This window comes from Lonchura striata, chromosome 4 (assembly GCF_050655825.1).
Source record: "Lonchura striata isolate lonStrDom1 chromosome 4, ASM5065582v1, whole genome shotgun sequence".
Taxonomy (NCBI): Eukaryota; Metazoa; Chordata; class Aves; order Passeriformes; family Estrildidae; genus Lonchura; species Lonchura striata.
In genome coordinates, this window is record NC_140706.1 from 27,362,308 (window position 1) to 27,382,908 (window position 20,601).

Consider the following 20,601-nt stretch of genomic DNA (forward strand, 5'->3'; position numbering starts at 1 on the left):
CTGTCTCATGGGCACTGTAACATCCACATTCCTTTTCCTTCACTTTACAAACATCCTCAAAGCCCAAACTCTACCAAAAATGTATCTTGAGCACCATGGAAGCCAAGGATCCACTCACACTGTTGCAGAGCCATGCCATACACCCAGCCAGGAGTCTTTAGACCATGATTTCATGAAAATAGCAACTGCACTGGCCACCAAAATTGGTGAGCAAAGCTATTTCAAATTTTTGCTGCTCAGACAAGGAAGGATTTGCTTTATAGGCTAGACCATTGTCTTAGGCTGGCGCTTGTCTTACCTGTCTTGTGGAAGCTGTAAAAGGTGTAAAAGGACTGCAGAGACAAGTCTGGGACGTTTCACCTTTTTGTGTCAAAAGAGAGATGAGGCTGAAGAGAAAGAGGTACATCTGCTGTGTTTCAGAGAGACTCAATGCAAGAGTGGACCATGTCCAGCTGAGCAGAATGTGCAGTACAAGAAGACAGTGTGCCTCAGGTCAGGACCTACAGAAGCACATTGCAGCTGTGACCTGCAGGCTGTCACAGACAGCTCCTGAGCCATCACTGTTTGCAAAGCAGGCATGGCTGCTCCTTGCTTACACATGCCTTACTCTGCTGGAGCCAGTCACCACAGCAGTACTTTGGAAATATGGCTTTGTGTGGAATGCAGAGATAAGCATGGCAAGGCAGCTGCTGACTGAGCTCCCCAGCTGCAGGGCTGGGAAGCAGGGATGATCACATCCTACCTCCTGCCCAGCACAGCCTAGGCATGCTCCCCTTCCCCCTGCTCTCACCAGCTGGGAAATTACCCACGTGGTCAGCTCCTTCCTCTCACTCTCCAAAGATTTACACCCACCTGTATGATATATTTATCTCCTGCTAATTACCAAAACCATTTGGCCATGAAATCCTTGAACCAAATTTAGGTTTCAGCTATACAGAACTGACAGGAGAATTAGACTGAGCGCCAAGCATTGACATAAATGATACTGAATTAAACATACTTATTATAACCTGTTGTGCAGATAGAACCAGAGAGCTACCAACACATTTTAGCAGGAAATATGAACTTCAGTGATGATTTTTTTCCCAATGTTACTGATGTCATGAGTGCTTCAGCAATGCATGTGCTGCTTTGAAGGATTCACTGATAGGCTTGATTAATGTGGTCAGATCTCAAAATAGTCTTGGCAGGGTTTATACCTCTGCTTAGTAAGGTACATTGGTAAAATATAACATTTGCACCTCAATGTCATTCTTGTAGTGAAGGGCCCAGAAATGAACACAGCACTCGAGGCGTGGCCTCACCAGTGCTGAGTACAAGGGGACAATCACTGTCCTGGTCCTGCTGGCCACACTTTGCTGATACAGGCCAGGGTGCCATTGGCCTTCTTGGCCACCTGGGCACGGCTGGCTCATGTTCAGCCACTGCTGACCAGCACCGCCAGGTCCTTTTCTGCTGGGCAGCTTTCCAGCCACTCTTCCCCCAGCCTGTAGCACTGCAGGGGGTTGTTGTGACTCAAGTGCTGGATCCAGCACTTGGCCTTGTTGAACCACAGTCTTATCCAAAGGATCCTCCCTGTCCAGATCGCTCTGCAGAGTCTTCCTGCTCTCCAGCACGAACTCTTGACACTACTCAATAATATACTCACTCCCAGGGGTGAGTAAATTCATGAGGGGGTACACTTACTCCCTCATACAGATCAACAATAATGACATTCAACAGGACTGTGCTCAACACTCATCCCCGGGGAACACCACTGGGGACCAGCTGTCAGCTGGACGTAGCACCATTCACCACCACTCCGGGCACGGCCACCCAGCCAGTTGTTAAGCCAGCGAAGGGCACACCTGTCCAAGCCGCGGGCTGCCAGCTTTCCCAGGAGGGTACCGCGGGGAGCGGCATGCAGGGCTCGGCTGAAGCCAGCAGACAGCGCAGCCGCAGGGCCGGGCCCCGCGGAGCCGCTCGCTGCCCAGGGGCCCCGCTCTTCCCGGGCACGGGAAGCGGAAGGGACAGCGCCGCGGCCGGGGCGGGCCGGGGCGGGGCCGGGGCGATGCTGGCGGCGCTGGCCGCCGCCTGGGCCCTGCTGGCTGCCGCCTTCCTGGCGGCGCTGCTGCTGCTCCGGCGGGCCCCGGCGCCGCGGCACGCTGGCCTCGGCCTGGCGATCTCCGGCCTCTTCCAGGACCTCATTCGCTACGGGAAGACGAAGCGCGGGTGCGGGCAGCTCCCGGGCTGGCTGCGGCTGCTGCAGGTGCCCAAGAGGTGAGGGGCGGTGCCTCAGCGGCGATGGCGCGGCTGAGGTCGCGGCCGGAGCAAGCGGCGCACGCCGAGGGCAGAGCGGGCTTTCACAGAGCTGGGCTCGGCTGTGTTGTAAGGTGTTGCTCTGGTTCTGCAAATGGGAAACCGAGGGGCCTAGAGACCGCGAGCGGTCACGCAGAATCCGTGTGTTCCAAGTCGGAACAAAAACCTAATCCCTTGAATCCCAGTCGCATGCGAGGTCTCCAAAGCAAACCTCCCTGCAAGACTCAGGTCAGGCACCTGGGAACGTGGAATCCTGAGTAAATATGCTGCAGTCGACTGTTTTACAGCAGTCCGCAGTCATTGCCTTCTTCCTTGAAAGTTTCTTTTTGAAATGCGGCTAATGATAGCATGGGAACATAGCAATCTAGACTTTGCATGAACAGTCTCCGGTAAGGCAAAAGAACCACTGCGTTATCCAAATCCATTTTAACAGATGTTTGATGAAACGAAATTAAATATATGTATATGTTTAAAGAAATGAAATAATTAAATAGATGTGCAGTGAAATCATAAAAGGAGGCAGGCCTCTCCCCCCGCCTTTACAGCTTTTTATATATTTCTGGTTTTATATATTATGGGATTTCTTATTTTTTAATTAGCTGAGATTCATGACTAAAACTAGTCTTTGACTTGAACGTAGGTCAGACAGGATCTTGCAAGGCCGGCAGGACAGGACTGGGAGGCTACTTAGGGTGAAGATCTGATCTCCCCTATTGTAACAATCTCTGACACATTTCAAAAGTTTAAAGTTTTGTGACGTAGCATGTTATTCATGGAAAGTTTGTAATGTAGTATCTTGGTTATCAGGCTTCAGAAAATACCCAGGGATATTTTTAAAATGTGCAGTACCCTGAATGAAAATAAGGATTCATAAAGGCTTTGTCTTAATCACTGTGTACTGCAAGTTCTTGTCTGAGTTGACCTTTCTCCAACAGAAGTTTCCCAACACCCCTTCCTTAGGGAGATTGGTGTCTGAAGAATGTGCTTTTTCAGGGAATTGGTCTCAAGGTCTCAACATGTACAGAGCAATTCTTTTAGTTAATCCGTGAATCCATAACACTTCTACCTGGAGGAATAAAGAAGATCCACCGAGGCATTTTCTATTCTTTTTCATCTCTGTCTTGTTTCCATACGAGCATTGTGTTTTCACTAGCCTGGGCTTGTTTTTAACTTTGCCATTCTTTACTGTAAAATGTTGTGTTACATTTCAGGTTAGTTTGGCAAATAGTGAGAATTCCTCATCTTGAGGACGGATGACACGTGTACTTACCACAGTGCTGGTTTGATCTGTGAGTGAGATATATCCCCAGTGTAATTAGAATTGCTGAAAGCTCGAAGGGTGTGTCTCTTTTAAGTTGCCAGGGCTTGTTTGTGTGTTGGTAGCAAAAATCAAGGTGTGGAGAAAGTTTCCGGGCAAGTGACAAGATATGAGTCAACTGAGTAACAGGACTGCAGGGAAAGAGCTTGAAACCTGGAGGTGATGGTGAATTTTTATCAATATACAAATTATGTTTATCTTAGAAAGTGAGGGAAGGGGGTTAAATTTTAATTCTGGTATTGCGAATTAGCAGTTGCAGTTTCTGCTTTGTAGGAGAAAGAACTGAGGAGAAGTCCTAATCTATAGGGAAAGCCAGCTGCTAATGGGCAAGGTGCTCTGTAGCATGTAGGGATGCTTGTTGCCATTGTGATTCTGACTTGATCTCTTCTGTGCTCGTGAGAGATGCCTGAGCTCCTCTGGGAGGGGTGGTTGGTTTCACTAAGCAAGGGTGTTGTACCCCTTCAGTGCCCCAAGAGAAGTGTTTGCATGTTCAACAGAAATATGGTCTTCACTTGACTATACAGTTATACTGTAGTTTTTTACCTATAGTTATATTGTCAAGTCATGGTCATCAGCATCTTCCTGTGGAACATATTTTATCTCTTCATAGATGTTTCCAGAAGTCCTGATTTTTCTTCACTGCCAGAAGGGCTTCTTATTTTAAAAGCAAAAGGACATACTGGATCACCTAGTTTGATTTGGATATTATAAACAGCTGTATATTGCTGGATATTGTAAACAGCTGCAGGCTGTTTAACTCAGCCCCGTTACCTGCCTTGACTGTCATGTCTTACATTTTGGTAATGCACAATATGCTTTTACAAGTGCATTACGGAGTTGGGAGATTCTTTGTTTTCTTAAAAAAACCAAACGTGTGTCTTGCCTTGTAATCACCCAGCAGTGTTGATGGTCATTGCTTTTTTTCTATATGATCGTTGCAGACCTTGAATTTACAGAAGAACAAGATATTTTAATGTAGAGCAGTGTAATTACTTCTGAATTCCTTCGATGAATTTTAACATGTCATGTAATGCACCCACTGGAACTTGGAAAAGTGGGAGTACTGTGAGGTGCAGCAGCTTGGAAAAAAGCAGAAAACTAATCTGGATGTGCTTTGAGTGGTGAAAATTATAAATAAAATGTATATCACAATTAGTTGTAAGCAAGCCTTGAGGCAGTGTGTGGATTATACTGTCTCCTCTTTAGTGCAACTATGGTTAGTAAGGTAAGCTAAGTTCTAAGTTAAAGGTTATTCCAGGCAGCATTTCACTGGGGTAAAACGTATTAAGGTTATTCCTGCTTGGTACCACTGAAGTCCTGAGTTCTCTAATTGGACATTTGATGTGGGCACCAAAATGGAATGTACTCCCCATCAGATAAGCATGTCCTGCAGCTACATATCCAAGGAATGATGAGAACATTAATGAAAACCCTTTTTTGTTTCCGCAGGTGGTTCACTCACTTTTATGTGGTTTCTGTGTTCTGGAATGGTTTTCTGCTGGTCTGTCTTTTCCGAGCTGAGTTCCTTGGAGAGTCATTCCCATCATGGATTCAGGACATGCACCATGCTCTTGGCAGAGATTCTCAGAACAAGGACATGGGCAAGTATTCCAGATATTATAATGTAGCCATATAAATAAAACATTTGAATACTGAATTTTTATCCAAGTGCTACTTCATTGGTTGCTTTTCAACTATGCTCCAAATTACTTTCCTGGTACACCAAGTACCTTTCTCATTATTGAAGATAGAAATATTTATGGATGTACTGGCTTTCAGCAGTCCTTTTAATAGAAAAGACCACTGGCACATACTGGAAGAAATCTTGCTCTGCAGTGCCTCACCTGTAAAAATATTTTTCCCAGTTAATTTAAAATGAGGGTAAAATTCTGCTGTGGGAAGAGGGAACAACAGTCTTTTTGAAGCACTGTCAGGGTTAAATTTTCCAGTTTATTTCAAAGTTGCTGGTTTTTATCTGTAAGCAGATAGTGAGCACTTCTCTGCGCTCCTGGTTCTCTTGCTCCTTTGGCTGCATAGCTGTCGAAGACTTGCAGAATGCCTCTGGATCAGCGTGTTTTCCAGTGGTGTCATTCATATTGTGCAGTATTGCTTTGGACTTGGTTACTACATTGCTGTTGGCTCAACTGTGCTGTGTCAAGTGCCTACTAATGTCAGGAATGGTAAGTGCCTGCTTAGTTATCATCAAAGATGCAGTTTTGCTCTCAATTGTTTCCATTGTGGCAAATAGTTTCACAGAGAGCTGCTTGTATGAGAAGTGTGTTAACTGATGAGACATAAAAGTACTTCCTGGCATAGTTCAAAGTAATTACATTTCAGTATATCATGCAATCAACCAGCATTATACACAAACACAAACAGGGACACACTTTCATGTTAACCATCACAGTTATTTGCTGAAAGGATATAGATCATATGCTTTGTGAAGGACAGTAATAGGTACTAGTTCTCAAATGCCACTGTACAACTTCAGTTCTCAAACTGAAGAGGAGTTTTTTTTGTTGTAAGCTTTCCTGCAAGCTGAGTCTGCAATGCTGTCTTGGCCACCTCCTTTTTCTTCCATGGAGAACTTGCCACTGCTCTGCCTTGACTCAGGCAGTGTGTTCAATCCTTTGGTACTGCAATGTTCTTCCATTAGTACTGAGAAATTTGTATTATATAACTTGTTTCTACCAACATATTCCATTTGGTCTCACAACTGAGCTGCTAATCCCCTGCACAGACGAACCGTCAGCTGGCTGTAACACCCCTCCTGTGATTAATTTTTGCGAGGCAGTCATTACCAAGTTTGGTGAAGTTTTTAAGCACTTTGAACCATGTCAGGCAGGGTGTAGTATGTGGATATATGTGTGTGTATGTACGTGTATTGCTGTGAGGAAGACAACTGTGTGCTTGCATGTTGACCTGGGCCATGACAACTGTTTAATCAGGATAATAATAATTACAAACAGTGTTGAATCTTGAGGTCTTAGACTACCAGTTATGTGTTGTTGTACATTTTGTATTTCTAGATGCTGGATTAATAACTAGGTATTTTAGTATAGAGCAGTCAAGGGAAATGAGCTACTACCTGGGCACTCAAATAATAGAGGATTTCAAAGTCTCTTTCAAGGAATTAGAGGCTCACTACTAGAATTTTGTAAGACAGTAACATTTGAAAAAATGTATATAGTGTTTTGGGACAATGCTTGGGAAGTTACTTCCTGGCCATATATTAATAAAACATGTTTTCATTCAGGAAAAAAGCTTTCTGTGCAGATCTGCTGGTATCACGTCATAGGAGTTATGATGTACATTTGGGCCTCTCTTCACCAACACAGATGCCTTGCAATTCTAGCTAATCTTAGAAAAAGCAGAACAGGTAAGATGTTTAATTTCTTTGAACTATTCACTTAGGTATTTTTTCTGGTTGTTTCAATAGGCGGCTGTAGCTTCTAATGCCTTAAACATGAGTGTTTCTCAGTTCCTGTAGTGTGTAGATTAAATTAGGCTGTTTGGATGGCTGAACTGGGGGAAGAGGGTGTGGTATGTCTGTATATATAGTTCTGTAAAACTTAAAATGAAGCTCTGTCTTCCAACATCTAAAGGATAGACATGCTTTCCGTACTCTGTGTTTGCACAGCCAGAGGTGGGATCTTATTTCATTAAGTGTAAAGCTCCCAGATCAGATGGAGGTGGATGATGATGATTAATGAACATATTGTTCTGTAATTGTGAGAAGAAGAGTTTGTTTAATGCATCTTCCCAATTAATTTCTTTCTGTTTGCTTGCAGGAAAAGTTGTGAGTGTGAGCCACAGTGTACCTTTCGGAGACTGGTTTGAGAGCGTCTCTTGCCCTCATTATTTTGCAGAGCTCCTCATATATATTTCTATGGCCATCACACTTGGAATTCACAATGTGACATGGTGGTGTGTAGTGATGTATGTTCTTTTTAACCAGGCACTGGCTGCTGTTTTGTGTCATGAGTTTTATCAGAAAAATTTTAGCTCCTACCCAAAGCATCGAAAAGCATTTATACCACTTGTTTTTTAGAGAATTTTTTCTAAAGTATTTTCATGAAAACTGGGAATATAAGAGAAAATTATTTATTAAAACCAAGGTAAAGTTGCACACTTTCTCTAATTCTACCTCAAAAGCCCATAATTTTAATGATAATCTCATCATGTGACCAATTTCTGAGGAAATGTAAGGTCTGTGGATATCATGCAAGCTAAAAAAGATTTACTGAAGACCTTAATTCAAAGTGGAGAGATGATAATTGTGTCTTTTTAATAATTATATCTTACGCATAAAACACCTGCTGTTGTGCAGCAAGCTCAAATGTGAAAAGAACTATTGAAAGGAAGGAATCATTGAACTACTGTATTTCATTTCTTGACTAATATTTAAGTGTATTTCTTTCCAAGTCTCTTTTCTTTGAATCACTTCAGAAGGAGGCAAATTGTGTATCTTTCTGTGCTTCCCTGGTGACATTGAAAACCAGCCACTGCTTTACATTGGTAAGCACAAAAAGCAATGGAGAAAGCTGCAGTGGAAGAATGACTCATGCTCAGCAGTGGAATTAAACATTGTCTCTTCTGCACCAAAGTGGTCGTTCATTGATGAAGACTGTTTATCCCTATACTGAGAAAATGGTGGAAGGTCCTCTGACTAAAAAGACAGTAGAAGAGAATTTGCAGAAAATTAATGTTCTTTGTTGTGGTTCTGTTGTCTTTATAGTGGCTTATTGGAGTCCCTCGTGTGTTAGAGGGGACAGCTGTGCAGGATGACCATGACCACAGCTACACTGGTTTCTAAACAGATACAATGAACTGCCAAGGCAGAGCACACACAGAAAACAGTACCTGACAAGCGTTGCAAAGAAATTCTTTACTGGGGAGATGATGTCACTCAGCACAGGGACTTTTTTTGCACTTAACTATTGAATATTTTGGTCCTTCTCATGATACTGGTGTGAATGATCAGTTTGTGTGATGAAGTGATATGGGTGCTGGTGTTTCAGCATGTTATTTTGTATATTAGAAGTATTTTTATGCACTGAAGTATATCTTGGGAATTGCCTAATTAAAAGCTTGTTACACCCTGTTTCTATTTTGTATGGGTTTTCAAAATTGAGCTTATGTATTTGAAAAAACACGAACAATCACTTCATAGCTCCTCAGGAAGCACATTTCTGTCCTTGCTCTGGGGAGAGCATCAGGGCACACAGCTATCCTGGGGTCCCTAACGAGAGCTTCACCTGGAGTGCTGTGTCAAGTTCCGGGCTCCTAAGTTCGGGAGAGGGATGGAGCTCCTGGAGCAGGTCCAGTAAGGGCAACAGAGATGGTTATGGGATTGGGGCATCTCTTTTACACAAAAGGTGGAGGAAGCCGGGCCTGTTCATCCTCAAGAAAAGACTGAGAGGGGAACTCATCAACGTCTACAAGTATCTAAAGGCGGGGGTGGTGCCAAGAGGATGGATTTAGGCTTGCCTTGGTGGTGCCAACCAACGGGACAAAAGGCAACGGGCAGAAACTGATGCACAGGAAGTTCTATCTGAATGTGAGCTAGAACTTATTTACTGTGCAGGTGACGGAGCACTGGAGCAGGTTTCCCAGACAGGCTGTGGAGTCTCCCTCAGGGGAGGTGTTGAGCTGCCGGCACAGGGTGCACACAGCCCCGTGCCGTGTGCTCGGGGTGGCCGTGCCTGAGAGGGGGTCGGACGGGATGGCCGCTGTGGTCATCCCGACCCGTTCTGTGGTCACGCATACACGGAGCGCTGCTGTGCGCTCGGCCAGCAACCGAGACGCGTCCGGGCCGTTCCCATGCGGTACTTCCGCGGCCTCACGCAGGCGCTGCCCGTGCCGGGCCGCAGGAGCCCCCCACGGGCAGGGCCGCGCCGCGCAGCCGCCTTTGCCGGGAGCGCGGGAGGGGCGGGGCCCGCACCGGGGCTCGCGCCGCCCCCGGCTCCGCGCTCGGCCGCCATGGGGTCCCCGCCGCTGCCGCCGCTCCCGCGGGCCGCCGCGCTGCTGCTGGCGGCCGCGCTGCTGCTGGCGGCCCCGGCGCGGCTCCGCGCCGCTCCCGAGGAAGAGCCCGGCAGGAAGAAGGAGCCGCCGCCGCCGCCGGCGGCGCAGGGAGCGGAGCCGCGGGCTGAGGTGAGGCGGGACGGGCCGCGCCGGCTGCCCGCGCTGTGCCCCCGCGGCAGCGCTCGGCCGGCGCCGCGCTGCGCCTTCCGGAGGCCGTCGGGCTCCGAAATCACCGCTTTTAGCAGAAAAAAGGAGAGCCGCGGGGCCGCCGCATCTTTCCCTTTTTCTGCTGAAAGAGGAACATCTGTGTCCGACATGGGAAAGGGGTCAGTGCTCTCTTTCCCCCGCAGAAGCATCTGAAAGCAGGCTTTGTTGCTATTCCAAAGCTGCCAGGTTTTTGTCTCTCAACAATTAGTATCAATTCCTTTGCGTTAAAACTTATTAAACAGTGTTCTCGGTGAGGGATTCTAGTTCCACTGGTCACACAGAGGGATGGAAAAATGCCTGACATGTGGCTTGGTGTAGCGCATGCCAGGTTTCACATACACAAACCAGAACATAGAGCGCTGCAAAAAGTGAAGGAGCTCCGGGAAGTCAGCGTGTCACACAGAGGTGGGAGCTAAATAGCAGCACCAGGAAACTTGGAGCACTGCTGAAAGCGGAATGCTGGGAAGCCGTCGTGTCAAAACACGCTGCGGGCTGTCTCTGCTGGTGGATGTGCTGGAACAAGCTTTCTCAGCCATCCTGGTCAGGGATGTGAACATCGCTGTAGAGGTCTTGGGCCTTGCTTTTGATCGCAGATATCTCACACTCTGTAGAAGTAAACATCTAGGTGAGTTAATGGGAACTGGAGCGTGCTGGTCTGGCTTCACCATTGGAGAGTTAGTTTTCAGCAAACACAGAGCAAGTGCAGAAGAAGCTGATGAAAACTGGCACAAAATTTGGCTTGGGCTCAATGCAAAGAGGAGAAATGTAGGCTAGGTAATAGGAATAAATTCTTTCATGTGAGAGGGGTTAGGCACTGGAAATTGTAGATGCCCCATCCCTGGGTGTTCAAGGCCAGGTTGGATGGAGCTCTGAGCAATCTGGTCTAGTGAAAAATGTTCCTGCCTACTGCAGGAGTCTTAAAACCAGATGATTGCTAAGGTTCCGCCCAACCCAACCCATTCTATGAATCTATGAAATTTTAATTCATCTTAGATGCAAAGATTTTGCAAGGGAAGAAAATTATCCTGACCATTTTTGAGTGGGCTTTTTTTCCTAAGGTGTCATAGTTGCCCAATTTTATTTTGAAGTACTTACTAATACTCATATCAGAAAACTGTTCACGATTAAGGTGATAAAATGGGTAGGGATTTTAAAGACAGCAATATTGGACCTGAGCTGACCATGTTTTGTTGTAATGGTGGTTCTCATGTTCTGGTAATAGTGTGCACGGTGAAGTAATGTTTTAATAATCAGCAGGATCCTCTTTCCAAGTGCCTTAGCAGCAATTAGAAGTGGGTGGCAGCCAGGACCTAGTTAACGATCATTCATGAGCCTGAGAGGTGTATCTGCTTAAAATGTCACTCTACACAGCATGGTATGACAGGAGAAATACACGGCTTTGTATTTCTGTGTACTAAGCATTCAAGCCTAAATGATGAGGATTTGTTTTGTCTTTTTCTCTCTCCCCCCGCTTCTTACAGAAAGGCTCCTCTCTAGTTGCTCCAGTCCACATTGTCAGTGAAGAGTCAGCTGACAAGACTAACTTGGGTTTTATTCATGCCTTCGTGGCTGCTATATCGGTCATCATCGTGTCAGAGCTGGGGGACAAGACCTTCTTCATCGCAGCCATCATGGCCATGCGCTACAACCGTCTGACCGTACTGGCTGGTGCTATGCTTGCCCTGGGACTGATGACGTGTTTATCAGGTTAGCACTCTGCTTTTTTCTGTTTTGTTTTATCTGTTAAGAAGTGATGGGTATGTATTTATCAAAAAACCATAATTGGAATGCAGGTAATATGTATATGCAGTTTTCTGTTTTGAGGAGAGTGTGAAGTTTTTCCTGTGGAGGATGGCATCTCAGATGGAGTATTCAGGCTCTTTTCTATAATTAAGTCTTTGTGTTCCCTAGGCTTCAACTGGAGTTTAAGGAAGGGGAATGAGATGGAGGGTGTAAGCACTTCCATTGATTTTTGGACTGGTTTACTTTTTTTTTTTTGCTCCTGTTAAATTAGTGTGCCTAAAGGGAATGTGGGAGTGGCTTCTGTTTTTCCTCCTAAGGCAAAAGATTCTTTGTATGATGACACATTTTCCTCATCTGTCTGGTAGTCCTGCACACATACTGTTTGGATTTGTGCTGGGAGCTGCGTAAGTGGAAGATGGAGGGGTGGGAGAAGGAAATAAGGTATCAGGTGGCACTTGAGGAACCTGTAGCCATGGGCACTTATGTAGCTGTGATTTTAAAATGGAGCAGCCTTCAGGTACATCAGATGCAGCACAGAGTTTGTCTGTGTGCTCACTTCTAACCATGCACATTTCAGAAATACTTGAAATAGTGGTGATTGGTTTATACATGCTGGAGACAGCCAGTTCACTGCTGCAGGCTGCTTGGCAAGTGTTTCTGTGAATGGTTTTTGGGTGTGTAGCTGTTGCTGTGTACACTGCTGCGATTATTGCAGCTTTAGTTAGAGCGGTTTCCACTTGCATTGTGTGTAATTTCTCCTGCCCATTATGGCCCTCTTTTTCTATACAAATTCTTTCTTCAAACCTTTCTTAATGCTTTCTCATAAAAGCTTTCTTTTCTGCTTTTATCCCCCAGTTTAGAGATTCCCAATTATTTATTCCCTTTTCAGAAAGGAACTTGTTTGTTGTTTGGTTCTTCCTCCCCCACACCCTTTCCTTCATCTTTCTCTTGCTCTTGTTTATACAAGTTGAGTTTGGAAATTCCTGGGGGGGTTGCCCACCTTGATTTCATGAAGACATACTCACTTAAACTCTTTAGTTCCAAATAATCTACTTGGGTTATTTTTTCAATTCTGATTGAAATTCAAATTCAGTTCTGATTATTTCACTCTGTCTATGCTTATATATGTAAGAAATGCTAGGGAAAAGCCTTTTTGTCTGCCTTTCTTGCATTGTGTTACTGCAGTATTTGCAATCTTTTTAAAGAAGTTTAGTTTAACTGCTGGTTTATTTAGCTTTGCAAATAATACTGCTATATGTGTACATATGTACTTTGTTTATGAGTAATAAGGCTGATTGATTCTGGTCTTCTTACTTCTGGTAGTGGCAGTGCAGAATTATTTCTAGATCATGTAGTAACTTCTGAGTGCATTATTCAACTAAAAAGGTGTGTACAGAAAGCACAAGTGTCAATATGCTTCCTTTTAGCTAATTGCTTGTGGAATAAAGTAGCAGAAACACTTGTGAGTGCATGGTCCAAACAATCTTCAATGGTTGGTGTGGACTTTTTATTTCTTCCCATTTATATAGGCCTTTTTCTGTCAAAAAATGCTAAGTGGTCTTACTTTGTGAAAACTAAGTACTTTGTACTGGATACCTATTTCTTGTTTAAGAACTAGTTTTGGCTTAGTTTAATCACCCTCAATACCTCTAAAAGATGCACTGTGAAGGTTGCTTTTCAGTCTCTAAATGGGATCTGCCTTTGAAATAAAGAAAGATCAAAGTTGATCACATTGTGTGTATGTGGGGAATATGAGGGACAAGGGAATAGTAATGTTTACTTGGCAAAGGAAGACATGGATTCACCCAGCTGATAATTTGTAGATATGCCTGGTAGATTTACCTTGTTGAAAATCTTGTTCTAACTTTATCTGATAAATTAAATGATTGGAAAGAGATGCTATCCAACATGTAAATGGAATTAACTGGGATATACTATGACTAACACAATTACAGATGGTAGTTTAATGGTGTGTATGGAGAAAGACAGGACTTGCATAGACCTTGATAGGAAAGATAATGTTGTTTGGACTGGCTCTCAGGAGCAGCAGCACCTCAGCTTTGGCTGGAGTGCATTGTCTGTGTCTTAGTGGACTTCAGTCTCTGTCATAACCAGTAATGGTTGGAGCTTCTAGCATGTTATCTTCCAAAAACATAGAAAATTATACAAAGCTAACAGAAGATGCAGTATTTATTTATCAGTGGATATTTGGATTGCTAACATTGCTAGCAAGCATTTCTTAGATATGGGAAAAATAATTATGATCCTCATGCTTATTTTTTTTAATGACACATTTGCTTTCTTTTCAGTTTTGTTTGGCTATGCCACCACGGTTATTCCTCGTGTGTACACATACTATGTATCAACAGCACTGTTTGCAATCTTTGGCATCCGAATGCTTCGGGAAGGCTTGAAAATGAGTCCAGACGAAGGTCAGGAAGAGCTGGAGGAAGTTCAAGCAGAAATTAAAAAAAAAGATGAGGAAGTAAGTCATGAAATTGCTGTTAGTTACAGCTGGTGGAAGATTACAGCTGCAAAGCTGCAGAGCAGCACTGCCATGTTTGGGGTGTTCAGCTGTGTCTGTGACTGATAAACTGACGCAGAAAATGTGTGGTAGATGGGATGGAAGCCCTGGAGGCTCTTTCAGCAGGTGATTCCAGTCCTGTGGCAAGCCTGGCTTCTTAGGAGAGAAGGGACCTTCTGCTTAGCATGGGTGTTTTTGACGTGTTTTTAATGCATTGCTAACAGAGAGGACATGAACAGTTTATTTTTGGCTCTACTTTTACTTCTTTTTATAGTCAGACACTTTTTTTGTAAGCAGTACAAGATGGACAATAATCAAAGGCTAGAGCTGATTACAACTATATATATGTGTATATTTCCACACAGATATATATGTGCTTATACTTAGCTATTTTTTTTGTAATGGTGAAGCTATAAATGTGTTGATAATGCAGCAGGCAGTGGCTAATAACATTCTAGAAATGAAATGTCTAGCTTTATTGTTTTTGGGTTGTTTGGATGACATTTTTAATTTTATGGTTATTTCTTTTTTTTTCTTTTTTTTTTTTTTGCCCTTGACCTCCACAGCTTCAGAGAACTAAACTGTTAAATGGGCCAGGAGATGTGGAATCTGGGCCAGGCACTACTATACCTCAGAAGAAGTGGCTACACTTTATTTCACCAATCTTTGTTCAAGCTTTTACTTTAACATTTTTAGCAGAATGGGGCGATCGTTCCCAATTAACAACCATAGTCTTGGCTGCCAGAGAGGTGAGTGTTGCAGAATCCCTGCTGTTCTTTTGCCTTCTTTGCGTTGCCCATAGAGAGGTAAGTGACAAAATACTCTTACAGGAGGTATCAGATTCACAGCTGCTGCCTCGATATGCCTTACGTAGTTTGTGTCAAGACCTGATAGTAAATGCACTGAAGCTCTGCGTAGTATTAAAACTACTGTTACATGATTGGGACTGCTTGGAATTTCTGGAAATAGCTGCTTTATGTCATGCAGCTGACAGCAATTGGCGTTTGTTATAGTGTTGAGAGATGTTACAGAAGAGATGTTTCTTTGCTCTTTGTGGTCATTCAGTTTTAACTGGGCAACTTTGAAAGATACTTCCATTCCATCAAGCTTTAAACTATTAGAAAGATAACTTTCTCAGATACCTCTTTTTAAAAATGAGTTAATATGGTACAGTGTATAGAAGGACATTGAAATCTAAACTCCTGGGCACTAAGTAATGCTGTAAATTAAACTATATTCATTGTGGTGATTAGTGTATATAACTGTATTACACTTAAAGGAAGAGGAAGGCTTATAGTCAAGCTTTTAATAAACGTAAGTAGCTTGCCTATGCTCTTTCATGCATTGAGATAATTTACATTTTTTTCCCTAGGACTCCTGCTTCTTTCAGGTGCGCTTTCAGACATTTCCTAGGGATAAATCAGGGCTGTGTAATGAAGGAGGCTGTAACCTACAGGAACCTCTTGTCTCTGTTACAGTGTAGGGAAGGTGTTTAGAGGTAAAAGCAGGAGAGGATGACCTCATTGTTCTTGGAAAAAAAGGAAGCACTACAGCCTCTGCCCAATTTGCTAGGCAAGTTGCTTAAGCCCATCTTTTTACAGGGGAATGTTGACTTCTGGTTTGCATTTCCTAAGTGTCCCCTTAGGAAGTGTCTGTCAGATTCTAGTCTGGTTTGTAAAGTGCTAAGCATTGTGGTTAAAACCTGTGGGCTGTACCTGTAGAATATGAACTGTTCATAAGAGAGCTACCAAACAAAAAATGAAGGGATCTTGATACTCTCTTTCAAAATCAGTGAATAATTATAATGGACTGGGGGGATCCACCTTCTGCCTGTGAGGGCTGTATAGGTAATTGCTGGCTGTAGGGATATCCAGGGGCTCTGGGTCCTGCTCCTAGGGGCCTGTTTGTTCTGCTGGCCCAGCCCTGCTTCTTCGTGCACTTCTTGGTGCTTTCCAACGTGCCACCTGATTGGTGCTTGCCACCTTTTCTCACTGGCTTGTGGTTTTTGTTCTTTTGGGCTAGTGAGTGTTGTCTTCAAACCACAGAATTTCTTAGACAGTTTTGCTGTTCGTCTCTTTGAGGTTTCATGCATTCCTTAGGTGATGGCAGCAGCTTTTTTTTTTTCCCTCTTGGAACTAAAAGTGTCACGTAGAGATGAGCAGGGGACATATGCTGTCCTTAGCTGTGCAATTTTTAAGACGATCTGAGAAACCTTTTTATGTAGTGCAGTTGTTCACACACTGAGGAACTGCTTGTTATTCAGTAATGTGAAAAGCTGTTGTTGACAGTAGATTATAAAATAATTTATTATTCTCTGGACTTCAGGTCTTTCACGCTTATGCCTCCCGCTTTGGATGATGGAGTGGGGCAGAGTGTGGAGCACAAGTGGGTGAAGGAGGGCAAAGAACTTGGAATGTTGTAGCTCCTGAAAGCTTTCAATTGCAGTTCAGGGACTTATTTTGCTCTTTGTAGATAGGTTGGTGTTCTTCAGCTGATGCTGTTTTTTTCAACAGCTGCTACCTTTCCTCTAGAGGTTGCTTATTGGTTTAACTACAGTAGAGTGATTTCTAGATCTGTAATTAACAACTTAAAAATGCTACATGGATGAAACATGGTAAATGATCCTGTCTTAGGCTGGATTTAAGTCTGTCTCACCAGCTGATGTTCACTCTTACTAGTCTTTAAGACAGTGCTGAACAGCAGAGCAAAGAAACCACCAGACAGTATCCTCCATGCTTGACAGTCTGCAAGCAGGGAATCAAAGCACTGCTCTGAGGTTGTTGTAGGACTAGTGATTTTCAACAGTGATGAAAATGATTTAACCCTTTGTGCTTTTTTTCCCCCTTAGGACCCTTATGGTGTGGCAGTAGGAGGAACAGTGGGACATTGCCTATGCACTGGTTTGGCAGTTATTGGAGGGAGAATGATAGCACAAAAAATTTCTGTTAGGACTGGTAAGTGAAAACTCACTCCAGCCAAAAAAATGTAATGCTGGTAATGTTTGTGGTGTAAAGAGCTGTATGCTTGGGAACAGTATTTCTTGAAACTTTTGGAAAACTCATAAAAAATGGTGGTTTGTTTTAGGTATTTGGGGATTTTTTTTGAGTCTGTCTTACATCCCACCTCATTTTGCTTCACTATGAGCTATTCTTTTAGGAGAATATATGTTCATTCAGAATGTTTGTTCTGCAGTTGCAGAGGTGGTACAAAACCAACTTCACTGCTAAAAGTGAAACGTGCACTCTGTTGTGTTTGTTTGCCGAGGAAATTGGTGACAAAATTTTAATCAAACAATGGTTTCATATGCTCCAAGTACAATGTGGATCTTGAGCCACAGAAACAGCCTTAGATTAAACCAAAGTTCCTTCTAGCACATTAATTTGTTTAAAGAGTTGGGTAACTTATAGATTGGTGCTTTCCCAGAATTCTTTCCCAGCCTCTAGCAGATTATGGCTACTGCAAGCAGTTAATGTTTTTTTATACTTTCAGTACAGTTGCCTAAAGTGTGCAAAAAATGCTAAATATATGTCAGTCACAATTGATGGCTTGCTCTGGCATGAGAATATCCTATCCTATTTTCTGCTGTACAGCCAAATACTCAACAGCAGGTGTTCACCTAGTTTTATACTGGCTCAGGTAATGATTAAAACAAAGCTTCCTTCTGTGGGCCAGAATAATATTCTTGGAGATGCAGTTGGACAGTGGGTTGGCATATGGGCATCCCAATACTGAGCTAGAAACAACATCCAGTGCTTGTAGCATGAATTAAGTAAGGTTATTTGAGAATCAGACATTTAAAAAAAATAACGTCTGGAATGTGTCATGGAAGATAATTACTTTTTGATATCTGATTTCTTCTTGTTTTGTGTTTTCTTTTCAGTGACAATCATAGGAGGTATTGTCTTCTTAGCATTTGCATTTTCTGCACTATTTATAAGTCCAGACTCTGGTTTTTAACTTTTCATTGCTGTAAAAGAACAAGGATTGGAAGCATCAAGCAGTTACCCTTGTGCATTTTTGTATATAATGTACAGAATTCTAGTTAAACAATGCTGAAGATGAGACACTGAACTTTTTATAGTGGATGATTCATGGGACTGATGCATTTATGGACAGCTTCTGCAGTGGAGATCTGCTTATTGTCTGGTTTGTTTGTGCTGTGGTGCCTGCTCCCATGGTGGGATTTGAGTGGTTTTCTCACTTGCTGGACCTGGCTTAGCTGAGTTCAAGGATCTACTCTCTGAAGTATTGAGAATTCCTCTTCTCTTCCTCTGATACACACAACCACCTTTCCTGTCTTTTCAAGAGCTGATTGTTGAGGCTTCTTGAAGCAGACTGAAGGAGAAAACTGCTGGCTCCACCTCCAAAGATGGTGGTTCCATGGTGCACCTGAGGCTGGATAATCTAAGCAACAAGAAACCTGGGACCAGTTCTTATGCCATCCAGTGGCTGAACCAACCAACAGAGAATGTTATAAACTTAATTTAGAGGGAAAACTTCTTAATCAGGGATTTTTATCAGGAAGTTGATGTGGGGTGATTAACAACCTACTGTTCAATATGCAATCTGGCTGGAGCTAGTATTTGACTTTTTTTTTTTTAATATTAAGATATACAGAAAGTAATGAAGTGGTCCAACTTAACCATGTTCTATTCCCAGGACTAAGCAGTAATGGAATTCTAGGTTTAGATGTATTCCTGATTTTTCTTTCTAGGAATAGAAATGTAATCTGGAAGAGTATTAATAAAACATAGTGTCTCAATTTGTGTTATTTTCAGTTTGGCTTTGATGGCTGCCATAATTCCTGCAAAGGTTTACCTAGTGATTATGTAGGTAAGCCTGCATAATCCTACTTTAGGTGAGGAAAGTTTACCAAATTTATTTTAGTTACTGATAAATGCCAGTGTTAGGAAGCCTTTGAAAATGTTGAGCACTGAAGACACATGGATTGCAGAAATACATGCTTATCTGTGCTATCCAACAGTGATTTGGATTCTGAGCCTGTATAACTCATGAAGATCTATCTTGTAGAAGTCTTGGAAGATAGTAGATATGGTTTCTAATATTACTCATCTGCCTTTTTGAAGCTGAAGTACTAGTGGAGCATTACAGATTTGACCATTCCATTTGTAGATCAGAAACAGCAGCCCCTAATCCTTCTCTTATGTTTCTCTTTCCAGAAAACCCTTAATGCCACATTTCTCAAACTCTTAAGACTGTAGCATTGACTGTAGCCAGGCACACACAGTGGCATGGCACTGCTATGAAAACAGGCTGCCATTTTGGGATGCAGATCTACATGTTCATGTCTTGGCCCAAAGGAACTGTATAGTTTGGTGGTTTAGGGTTTTTTTGGGTTGTTTTTTGGGTTGGTTTTTTTTTTTTTCTTTTGAAGCAAACTTTGTAGCCAAAACCTGTAGCCTCTTCTTTCCCACAGTCTGAGGACCCACACTGTTGATGATGAGTTTCATCTCCTGTAGGGAGTGCATTTGTAGCAGAGGTTGTGTTAAAACAAGGCAGTACAGGGATCTACAAGGAAGAGCCTAAACTTCTGTTTGTGGGACAGCTTCTCTTTTTGTTATCAGAAGTGCTGGCACTGGATGTTCATACAGATCTGTCGCAGGCAGGGTAACTGTGGTGCCAACTGATACTTCTTTTTAGGAATAGAAATGTAATTGGGAAAAGATAGGGAATTTTTTTCCTCAAAACCCGAAAGGCCAACCCAGTTTACCATGCTGTAATTGTAGAAGCTTCCCAAAGTTTGTATGTGCTGCTTAATGCTGTTTTTGGTATGAACAGCTAAGATCATAGGATCAATAGAAGAATGAAGCTCTTCAACACATTTTTTGTAGAGGTGAGTGTTAAGTTGCAGAACAAACCTCTGCAACTTCCACATCTATATTTTACTATTACAAACTTACACAGATGTAAGCCCAGTCATAGCAATGTATTTGGCTGCTCTCAAAGATCAGCTAGGCAGGTTAGTTTGAATAGTGATGTTAGAGTACCTTTAATTTTCTTTTTAAAGCACGAACATTGACTTGTTGGAAGTCTAGCGTGAAATTAGATAGCTCGTGAAACTGTAGTAAAAGCTTTGAAAGCTCCTTCAGTAGTAACTGCTAGTGACAGTGATTTAATATTGCCAAGTGCCTGTTGGAATTTTTTACAGTTTAAAGAATCGAGCTGGGACATAAGGAAAGCCTGCTGAAGGTGATAGAGGGGTCCAGTGACAGATTCTTAACAGTGCTGTGTCTGCTGTGCAGTTTCCAGCACAGCAGACACACTTGGCCTTATCCCTCCACAGTGTCTCAAAGGACTTGCACCCTGGGCAGCTCTCACCTGTTGGCTGATTCAGGGGCTGGGATTTTAGCAGTTTTTATCAGACTTCTTGTAGCACATTGCCGGCAAGAGGGGTTTGCTGCTGCTCGGTCTCAAAATACCTGGATACTTGAGATACAAGCAATATAGAGTGTGTGGGCATTTATAT

The 20,601-nt window shown here is 43.1% G+C and overlaps 2 protein-coding genes across 2 annotated transcripts; both read left to right on the plus strand.

Moving 5' to 3' along the window:
• Positions 1-2,033: 2,033 nt before the first annotated feature.
• On the plus strand, positions 2,034-8,720 carry SRD5A3 (steroid 5 alpha-reductase 3). Its single transcript, XM_031504747.2, has 5 exons — positions 2,034-2,259; positions 5,066-5,217; positions 5,602-5,796; positions 6,873-6,995; positions 7,408-8,720. Exons 1-5 carry the CDS (start codon positions 2,051-2,053, stop codon positions 7,665-7,667), a joined length of 939 nt encoding a protein of 312 aa, XP_031360607.1. The 5' UTR covers positions 2,034-2,050; the 3' UTR covers positions 7,668-8,720.
• An 871-nt stretch (positions 8,721-9,591) lies between these two features.
• TMEM165 (transmembrane protein 165) lies at positions 9,592-18,876 on the plus strand. The gene is made up of 6 exons (XM_021555838.4): positions 9,592-9,769; positions 11,329-11,554; positions 13,900-14,075; positions 14,681-14,863; positions 16,963-17,068; positions 17,995-18,876. Exons 1-6 carry the CDS (start codon positions 9,599-9,601, stop codon positions 18,069-18,071), a joined length of 939 nt encoding a protein of 312 aa, XP_021411513.2. The 5' UTR covers positions 9,592-9,598; the 3' UTR covers positions 18,072-18,876.
• The last annotated feature ends 1,725 nt before the right edge of the window (positions 18,877-20,601 follow it).